The 10457-nt window shown below is 49.7% G+C and overlaps 1 protein-coding gene across 2 annotated transcripts in view; it reads left to right on the top strand.

The window, feature by feature from the left end:
- The first annotated feature begins 646 nt into the window (after positions 1 to 646).
- SH3KBP1 (SH3 domain containing kinase binding protein 1) overlaps positions 647 to 10457 on the top strand; it is a 203010-nt gene continuing 193199 nt past the window's right edge. For both annotated transcript variants that reach the window (XM_068144748.1, XM_068144749.1), the window contains exon 1: positions 647 to 1192. In XM_068144748.1, coding sequence (XP_068000849.1) covers positions 1189 to 1192 — 4 coding nt within the window. In that variant the 5' untranslated portion in view covers positions 647 to 1188. The remainder of the gene's footprint in view (positions 1193 to 10457) is intronic.

The raw sequence follows: 10457 nt of genomic DNA, 5'->3' as shown, positions 1-10457 counted from the left end.
AATCTTCATCTGATCTTTTAGTCTGTCTTCCTTTCCTGCCTCCCCTCCCGGTCTCCAGAGCCAAGCCTGCAGGGAATTAGGGGAGAATGTGGCCGCTCCCTTCGGTGCGGCCCGGTCTGCCCACGATCCCCGCCCCGCTCCCCTCACGGCCAGGGCTGGGGAAGAGACGCGGCACGAGGAGGGGTCGGGGCGCGCCCGAGCCGTGGCGTTTCCCCAGCCCCCTGGGGACGCAGCCCCTGCGGCAGGACGGACGCGGGTGGGGTGGGAGGTCGTCGTGCACGGCCGCCGAAGGTAGCTGTAAGGAATCTGATGCATCCGCTCGTCCCGCCGTGGGGGAGCGGCCACCCAGAGACCGTGCCCGAAGCCCAAAACGTCCTCTCACAACCCCCGGCAAGGAAATAAGGCGAGTCCCCTCCCCTGCCCGAGCCCCCGGCGCCTCCCTCGTGCTCTGCTGACGATTCTTAGCTTGTCAGAGAGGAAGCCATCCCCTCGCCCTCAGCACCCCTCTCCTCTGCCCCCGCCGGGGACCGTGACTCCTCTTTCTTCCTCCCCGCCCTCCATCCCCCGTCGCCGCGGCTGCTCCCAGCGGCCCGAGGCGGCGCAGTGGCTCTGGCGCAGTCTCGCGACACTTCCCGCAGCGCCTGAGCCGAGCCGCGCCGTGCGGAGCGGAGCTCGCAGCGAGGGGACCCAACCGCTCCCCGCACCCTCGCCCCGCCACACGCACCGCCCGGCGGGAGAAGACGCCCAGCCCTGCGGCTCGGCAGCGGGCGCCTCTGGGCGCCTCGGGCTTGGCCGCGCTTTTTCTCCCGGCTGCTCTGGGCGGCAGTAGGGACCTAGGTAGCTGGCAGGAGCTGAAGACTGAGTCCCTTCTCTCGACTAATTTTCTGGGATTTGGAGGTTTTGTGGGGTTTAGGGTGGTTTTTTTTCGTTTGTTTGTTTGGGTTTTTTTGGTAATACGTACAAATACATCCGCTGAGGGAAGGTGAGGTGCTGCTAGCAGGACGCGGAATGCAGCCCGGCTGCAGCGGGTGCTGAGAGCGGCGCCCGCCGGAGGAGGGAGCGGCTCTGTCAGCAGCCTCTTCGTTCCGTGGCGGCGGCTCGGGGCTGTCTATCGCCCTCTTCGCCGTGCCCAGCCGCTTCAAACTTTCAGCCTGTTTCCGCCGCCAGGCAAAGCCCAGCTCGACATAAATGGGTGAGTTGAACCTGCTGGCTCCGAGTTGGTGGTGCTGGGGGCCCGGCTGGGGCTCCCGCCCCGCGAGCGGGGTGCGTACCGCCGCGACGGGGGGCCGGGGGACGTCTGTAAGGGAGCTGGCCGCCACCAGCCTCCGCGCCTCTGCCTTTTGGCTTTTAACTTCTCCTCCCCTCCCCCGTTCGAGTCAATAATTGTTTTCATGTGACAGGCAATGAGGTCGGGTTTGCGGCGGCGGGGCGAGGGCCGGGCCCCCTCTCGGGTCGGCACGGTGGGTGATCCCGAGCGTGGCTGACAGGGTTCCAAGCCCAGCCGTGCACCGGTTGGCCGGCCTCGCTACCTTCCCGCCGGGCATTGCCACCCCTGGGCAGCCAGGGGTGTGGTGGCGGCGGCGGCCCGGGCGGAGGGAGAGGGGAGGGTGTGGATACCTCCGCCCCGGCCGCGCAGGTCGCGCTCCTCCGGCAGCGGAGCTGCCGTCGGGGAGAGCTGAGTTGAGGGCGTGGGGCGGCCTGCGGGAAGCTGCCGTACGGCCCCGCCGCCAGGGGGCGGCAGTGGGGGCCTTTGCGCGGGGGTCTTCGGAGGCGTTGCGCGGGGGGCGGCCTCTGCCCGTGAGATGGCTCCTGCGGACTTGGAGAAAAGGCTGCTCCTGGTTGCCCGACCCGGGGTGGGCAGCGCCTGTTACCTGTGCGGAGAGGGAGGCATGGGCAGCGGGAGGCCGGGGGGGATGCATTGACCCCATTATGCGGGGTGAGGTGGCGAGGCGCCAGCGGCGGTGCCAGGCGCGGGCTGGCTGAGCGATGCGCCTGGGAGCCGTCGCTGCCCAGCGAAGTGCCCGGCGGAAAATGACGGATTGGAAGGAACAAAAGAAACCGTCAACTGTTAGTAGGGCAGCCCTCCCGGTATACCCACCGACCGGGGTCTGAAAGCAGCAGCAGCGAACGTTGCTCCGAAATAGCAGCGTTTAGATGTCCTCAAGCCCCGCTGGCTGCCTGCTCCGCGCACGGTAGCGGAAATGCTGTTGGACTGTGGGGGAACCTGAGAGCAGTATCACTAAACCGACTAAATATAATGCTTTACGTGGGCAGACATTTTACACATTTTTACCTCTTGTAGTACAGTGATGCTGGGAACATAGTAGGGGGAAAAAATTGTCTCTTTGTTCTTGGAGAGAGAGTAGTTTGTGGGGTACTATCGGAGCAACGCACAGCTGCTATATGTTGCAAGATTTAATGCTAGCTTTTTGCAGTTGACTTTCAGTTAGTCCTCCGGTTCAGGCTGAAATGGGTTCATCATTATGCAGCTCGTTCAGTTGTATTGATCCCGATGAACTCTGATGCTGCTGACAGTAGGCCAGCATCCCAGACCGCCACGTTTAATTGGGTGCATTATAGAAGACTCTGTTAGGGTTGATTTGTCTGAGAGCAAACACAGCTCTCAACTTCGGTCTTCTGTAGCAACAGATAAGATTTTAGAGGAAGAGGCTGCCCAGAGAGGTTGTGGAGTCTCCTTCACTGGAGACATTCGAAACCTGCCTGGATGCATTCCTGTGTGATCTACATTAGGTTGCTCCTGCTCTGCCAGGGGGGTTGGACCAGATGATTTTTCAAGGTCCCTTCCAATCCTTAACATTCTGTGATTCTTTGATCATGCTGTAAGGAGTTTTAGGGTTTATAACTGTTGACTAGAGCAAAATCTGCCTTCAGTAGGACATGTTGCAGGAAATAATTTTTTTACAGTCTGTTTTTTGTTTCCTTAGGCTCTCTTGGTGCATTTATTTCCTATTAACTTCATACTGCAATACAATAAGACTTCTCTGATTTCTGCTCACTGTGCTGTCCAAATATTAGCCTTTTTTGTTGTTTTTTTTTTTTAGCTTCACAGTATTAAAGGTTAAGGAAAGCAAGGGCCAGTGAAGTAGCTTGAATTTGTGGAGGTCTAGAAAGGGTTTTGAGTACTGTAACTTAGCAGTGTAAGCCATCTTTATTCTTTTTACCCACCCTTTCCTGCCTTGGGCTGGCCTCAGTTGTACACATCTGGCTTCTTTAAAGCTTGTTTGGGTAATGAATTTACCAAATCCCTGTGATTCAGTCAAACTTTTCTTTGCAAACTGGGAGTGGAGGGAAAGTAGATAGGGTTTCGCTTCTGTTCATAGCTTTGAGTGGTGAATGATTCCTGTAGTTAAAAAAACAAGCAGAAAAATTGCAAAGGGAAGTGAAGACATGAGTAGCATGAAAGCCATATCTTTCTAAGAGATGTCAAATAAAACTAATTATCAGTATTGTTAGCATTTTGGAATGATACTTAGTGCAGAAGATCTGAATTCTTTGGGTACTACACCATTAAGATGTCTAATATTTTATTCTTTACATACTTGTATGCCTTCCATTTTAACCCTTTGTGTTTCCTGTATGGCCCATTGTGGTGGTGTTAGGTCATAGGCTGGACTTGATCTCAGAGGTCTATTCCAGCCTCAATAATTCTGTGATTGTTATTAGTTCATCCCGGTGTATGTTGCACCTGTGTGTATATTAGAATCATAGAATTTTTAGGGTTGGAAGGGACCTCAAGGATCATCCAGTTCCAACCCCCCTGCCATGGGCCCGCACACCTCACACTAAGTCAGGCTGTTCAGAGCCACATCCAGCCTGGCCTTAAAAACCTCCAGGGATGAGGCTTTCACCACCTCCCTTTGCAACCTGTGCCAGTCTCTCACCACCCTCATGGTGAAGAACTTCTTCCTAACATCCAATCTGAATCTACCCATTTCTAGTTGTTGTTTTTTTTTTCCACTCCTCCCACTGACACCCTAAAAAGTCCCTCCCCAGCTTTCTTGTAGGCTCCCTTCTGATACTGAAGGCCACAAGAAGGTCTCCTTGGAGCCTTCTCCAGTTCAGTGTATGGCTCCAAGGTTTTTTACAGCATGTACCTCAAACCTCATAAGAAACACAGCTTTGTTGATGTATTGTGAGTTCTTCTGAGATGTTACAGGTAGAGTACCTTTAGGTGAGTTCATTTAGACTTGGAATGGATTTGACAGCAGGGTTGAATGAAGTGATGGTGGTAGTTCTCCAGGTGTAAAAAGAGGGGCAAAGCAAAGACTTTAAAGATAATTGTATCTACAGTGGCACAAGTTTGGTTCCCCTCCTTAAATGTCAGCAAAATGAAGAGGTGGTGTTTTGTGGGGGCTTGTGTGTGTATGTGGGTTGATTGTTTGTTGTTGCTTTCAGGTTTATCATGTTTAGTCCTGCCTTTTTTTTTTGCCTTTCTTTTTTTTTTAAGACTACTTAGCTTTGCGTCTCCTTAGAGAACTCCCCAGTCTTGTTTGCAAGAGCTTTACTTGCTCCCACATCAGATTGCCCACATGAAGCTGCAGATCCAGAAAACAAAATAAAGAGAAGGTGTGATAGCTTCTTGGGGGGGGGGGGGGGGGAAACTGGTTTCAAATACTGCTTGGCAGATGCAGAAAATGCAAGAGTGCAAGTCTGAGCCTAGAGAGCAATCTTTATCTGCCATCATCACAAGGTAACCGATGTTGTGCACTTCCCTGTGTCAGCTGAGACACACCTTCCAGCTTCTGCAGTAGATGGAGCATCCTTTCTTCCCCTGTTATGCAGGCTTTGCTCACTTTAAAAGCACAGTCAGTTTAGTGCATTAAAAGAGGAATGGGTCCTGTTTAATAACACCACTAAGAAGCTAAGCAGCTGAAGCTTTTTCATAGTGCTTGTGAATACCAGGTTATAAATAACCATTTCAATCATCAGTATTTTTTTCCCCCATCTTAATATTTGTCAAGCTATTGTTAAACCTTTGCTGTTTGGAAAGGGAAAAAGAGGATATCTTGCTTTTGTTAATGGGAAATCACTCTGACCATCTCTGCTGATTTGGATCCAGAGACAGTTTTGTGCCCTTTGAACCAGTTAGGTTGCTAATGCTGCCAGACAGCTGTTACTGTTTTACAGCAGTGGTTGAGAAAGATGCTTTGCTGTGAAATACCACAGCTAGTTTGTACACACCAAAGGAATGCCACACCAACAAGTAATGCAATTAAAAGCATAAAAATAGAATCCATGTGAGAGGCTGATTGTTCTCTCCTGCTCGGGGTGCCCTTTTCCTGCTCGGGGTGCCCTTTTCCTGCTCGGGGTGCCCTTTTCCTGCTCGAGGTGCCCTTTCCACAGCACTGGAACAGGCTGCCTAGGGAGGTTGTGGAGTCTTCCTCTCTGGAGATACTCCAAACCCACCTGGATTCGTTCCTGTGTGATCTACTCTAGGTGCTCCTGCTGTGGCAGGAAGGTTGGACTGGATGATCTCTGGAGGTCCCTTCCAACCCTTAGCACTCTGTGATCTCTCCCCCTCCCTTCTTAATTATTTTGTTTGGTTGAGTTTTGTTTTTACTCTTTCCAAATTCTCTATCCTCTGCCCTCAACTTCTATCCTGCTTCCCCCCCTAAACCTATACCTTTTAATCTTCTTCACTATATTCTCGTTAGAGTGTTTCAGACATGCCACTTCCTCTTTCTCCCTCTCTCTATCGAAGCATCAACAGAGGGAGCACTCTGAGAACATTTCCTGCATGTTGTGCCACGCTGCCCTCCAGCAAGCCAGAGCTGTGCTTGCATCGAAGCTTTTGCTTGGCCCTGCGGTGTGACTTGGAGAGTGCTCCCTGCAACGGGAGGCATGGCAACTTCAGCTGGTTAGCAGCTCTGCACTCGTGTCTAAACCAAAGCATTTTTGAGGCCTGAGCGTAGCAGAAGCTGTATAAATCCCGTACTGAAGGTGGTAGGAGTGTTTGTGGTCCTCAACTGCTCTTGGAGGTATTTTGAGTTCTCTCTCCAAAATGGTTTGGAGCCTTTCAGCAAAACAGCTGTAAGGCATTTTTAAACAGGGGTAGCATGTGTCATCCTTGGCATCCTGGAAAACATGAGCAGCTCCAGCTGAGTAAGGTAAAAATCACAGGGAAGGTGGTTCGCATGGGGTTGGTTGGTTTGTTTGTTTGACTTTGAGTTTTAAAATAAGCTTTGAACCAGCTGGAGCGTGTCCAGAGAGGAGCAGCAAGGCTGGGGAGGGGTTTGGAGAGTGTCACACTGAGGGAGCTGGGGGTGTTTGGTATGGAGAAGGCTGAGGGCAGAGTTTATTGCTCTCTCCAGCTCCTTGAAAGGAGGTTGGAGTGAGGCTGGGGTTGGTCTCTTCTCTCGCATACCTAGCGACAGGACAAAAGGCAATGAATTGAAGCTGTGCCAGGGGAGGTTTAGGTTGGGCATGAGGAAAAACTTCTTGATTGAGGGAGTGGTAAGGGGTTGGAACAAGCTGCCCAGGGAGGTGGTGGAGTCCCCATGCCTGGAGGTGTTGAAGAAGCTGTAACTGTGGTACTTCAGGACATGGTTTAGTGGCCCTGGTAGTTGGGTTAGGGTCGGCCTCGATGATCTTAAAGGTCTTTTCCAGCCTTAGTGATTCTGGTTCTATGATTCTAAAGAAACTTTGCATAGGATATGTTGTGTAAAATCCTCCCCAACATGTATAAAGTCTTTATTCTCCTCCTCACGTGGGTTGTTACTTGTTTTAATTCTTTTGTTATCATTGCTAGGGTTTGTTTTTTTCTCACAGGAATGCGGTTGCATTGGGTCTGTTCAGGATCAGATTTCCATTTGTTCACAGCCTGTGAATGTCTTCATGATCTGAGTTCAAATGAAGTTTCACCAACTGTGAGAAAATGCTTTCAGTAACCTGTATAAAATTTCATACAAAAATAGCTGACTCGAAGCTCTTTCCCCCCCACCCCCCTAGAAATCATGAGACAGTGACACGTTTCTATCATAATAGATTGTCAGAGTTGCCTTCCAAGTGGAGCAAAACAAGGGTCTGAAATCTGGAAATATAAAACACATAAATAGGAGTGGATGTGGAAGTTTCTGATTGTGCAGTCTTTGTATGTTGGTATCTGTTCTGCTTGTCTTTTCCAGCCTGGTTGTTTCTATGATCTATGATTTTTCAGTAGATCTTCTTTTGTCAGTGTCTCCACTGTAGTGGTGTGTGTGTGTGTTTGTTTTATACTAACTGTTGCTTTGAGATCACAAATTGTGATAAAGAAGAGAATAGTTAAAGTAGATGATTTCTATAAACAGCAAAATTCTTGCTCCTTTTTAGAATAGAATAGAACCAGCTTGTATTAATCAAAGCTTCACAGGTGGAAAATTATGGCAGAGCTGCTAGTAAAGGTATTTCTTCTTCATGGCTTTAGGGAGGTTTATGTAGTAATTAAAGCACATTCTTAAGAAGCAGTTTGATTACTGCTCAGTGGATGCATATTTCTGTTTAAACTCCTGCTAATGCAATATTTGCCATTTGTCTGCAGTGTTGTTCAGGTTGCTTTTGTAATTTCTAATCACTGGTGGTTAGAGGGGTCTCTCTTATTTTTTGACCATACTGCTGGTAATCATTCTACCAGCAGTGCATCAGAATTCATCTTAGCAGATCAGGGTTGACCTTACAGATAATACACTGATGCCTACCTCACTTCAAGGAGAAGGGACACGTGTTAGGAGGAGAAAAATGAGAGCTTGGTAATGTGGAATGAGCAGCTGAAATCTCAGGTCTGAAATGTTACGAGGTCACTGAAGTGCTGTAAGCAGTGAAGCAGGAGGTCACTGAAGTGCTGTAAGCAGGTTAGCCTTGAGGGGATCAAAGGAGAGAAAACAGCCCCAGGGATGCTCTCTGTTGTTTTGCTCTGAAACTGCTGTTACAGAGCAATCTGAGAAAAAACCCAGTGATGGATTATGTATGGTTCCTGTCTGTGTTGTGTTTTTAAGATCACAGAAGGCAAAATCCTGGTTCAGGGAGTGGATCATTTCCGTGGATGCAAAGGGAGGAAGTAACTGAAGAGCGTATCTGCATTCTGTACACTGAGGAGTGATGGAAGAATACATTAGGGGGAGGGGAACGAGAGAGGAGCTATCGAGATTAAGTAATTCAGCTAATGTAAAAGTAATTGCTGACAGTTTGCTTCACACAGAGAGCACATAGTAAAAGCTTATTCCACTAGTCATGGATTATATTAGCAAATGGAGTTGACTTCCCCCCCTGCCTTTTTTTGTATTGTTGATAATTGGGAAGCATCAGTAGAGACCAACTCTTGAGAACCACAGAATCACAAAGGGTGGAAGAGACCTCAAAGATCATCAAGTCCAACCTGTCACCACAGACCTCATGACTAAACCATGGCACCAAGTGCCACATCCAGTCCCCTCTTGAACACCTCCAGGGATGGTGACTCCACCACCTCCCTGGGCAGCACACTCCAATGACTAATGACTCTCTCAGTGAAGAACTTTCTCCTAACCTTGAGCCTAAACTTTCCCTGGTGCAGCTTGAGACTGTGTACTCTTGTTCAAGTGCTGGTTGCTTGAGAGAAGAGACCAACCCCCACCTGGCTACAGCCTCCCTTCAGGTAGTTGTAGAGAGCAAGAAGGTCTCCTCTGAGCCTCCTCTTCTCCAGGCTAAGCAACCCCAGCTCCCTCAGCCTCTCCTCACAGGGCTGTGCTCCAGACCCCTCCCCAGCCTTGTTGCCCTTCTCTGGACATGTTCAAGTGTCTCAGTGTCCTTCTTAAAATGCAGTGGTAACATCCACTGAAAAGCCCCAAGGTGAGGTGGCTGTTGTGGTGCTTTGTTCCTAACTTAACCCTGCTGTAGAGGAGGGAGCATCCTGGACAGTGAGCAGTGGAAGGGGTAAGGATGCTTGCTCTCATTCCTGTAGCAGATTATATTCCACTGGGGGTGTCACTGAGGATTTCTGCTTCTGTTTTAGGATGCAGAGTTGCCCACAGTTGTGGATCCTAAGTGATGTCTGTGCTGAAACAGTTTCTTTAGCAGCAAGGATCATGTGGTACAGAGCACTGAACAGTTACGTGACGAAAATATCCCAAAGTTCTAAATAAGCTTAGTGTGAGTGTAAGGAGATGCCTTTTGAACTCTGCCTGGGGATTTCTTTAGAAGTATCACAGAAAACATCTGCTTGGAAGAGAGCTCCAAGCTCACCCAGTCCAACCCTCAACCCAGCACTGAAGAGTCAACACTAAACCATGTCCCTAAGCACCAGCTCCACACACTGCTTGGATGCCCCCAAGGGTGGTGACTCCAGCACTGCCCTGGGCAGACCATTCCAATGTGTAAGGACCCTTCCAGTGAAAAAATATTTCCTAACACCCAGCTGGAACCTTCCCTGGCACAGCTTGGAACCATTTCTTCTGGTCCTGTCTCTTGCCACCAAGGAGAAGAGGCTGCCCCCTCCTTGCTCCAATCTCCCTTCAGGGAGCTGTAGAGAGCAGTGAGGTCTCCCTCAGCCTCCTCTCCTCCAGCCTGACCACCCCCAGCTCCCTCAGCTGCTCCTCATAGCCCAGGTGCTCGAGGCCCCAATTAGGCAGCTCCAGGCCTAATTAGCAGCATTGCCAAGGCAGACACCAGGTCTCACTCCCCTGCCAAAGAGGTAAGAGCTTGGACATCCTTCCTGGGAGGAGAGAAAGAGGGGGAAAAGGAAGAAAACTGTTTTTTGCAGCCAGTTTAATAGGGATGTAGGACTTATGGGTCCATCTCCTGGATGCTTTGGCCCCTCTGGAGGTCTGTATTTTGTGGTTCTTAAAGGCACCTAGTCTCAAACTGCCACAGGAGGTCTTAATACAGCAGGAAAAAAAGCACCTTGTGTGACTTTTTTGTTTTGTTTCTTGCTTGACTGAGTGCTGCTGCAGCCTTGAAGTGGGTGTCCTGTGTGACGAGAAGAAACATACCTTTGAACAGCCAATTAATGTGTACAGGAAAGATCAGCTCTTTCTGTTGCAGGAAACTGTCTCAGCTGGGAGAGAAATCTCACTGCTACTGCTGCTGTCATCTTCTGTTGGAACTGAGTTTTAATGTTCAATGTTCAATGTTAATGTTTAATGTTAACTGTCTGCCCAGACAGTTGCTCTTTCCTCCTATGTCCCTTCTAAAATGGGAAAGATCTTTATTTTCATTGAGACTTTATATGGGAGTCCCTTGTATTTGCTGATCACTTAAAATTCATCAAATATCTTTATTTAGCTGCACTTAAAAACAGTTGAAATGCGCTTGTCAGTTTTACCACTGAGGTCAGCTAAAATGGTCTTTTTCACAGGATCACACAGGGTGTTAGGGGTTGGAAGGGATCTCTGGAGATCATCGAATCCAACCCCCCTGCCACAGCAGGACCACAGAAACCAGCACAGGTCCCACAGGAACACATCCAGACAGGGCTTGAAAGGCTC

This window comes from Melanerpes formicivorus, unplaced genomic scaffold (assembly GCF_026170545.1).
Source record: "Melanerpes formicivorus ecotype bairdi unplaced genomic scaffold, bMelFor1.0.p_v2 SCAF_11, whole genome shotgun sequence".
In the NCBI taxonomy this organism is placed as follows: Eukaryota; Metazoa; Chordata; class Aves; order Piciformes; family Picidae; genus Melanerpes; species Melanerpes formicivorus.
This window is presented reverse-complemented; position numbering and strand designations above follow the sequence as displayed.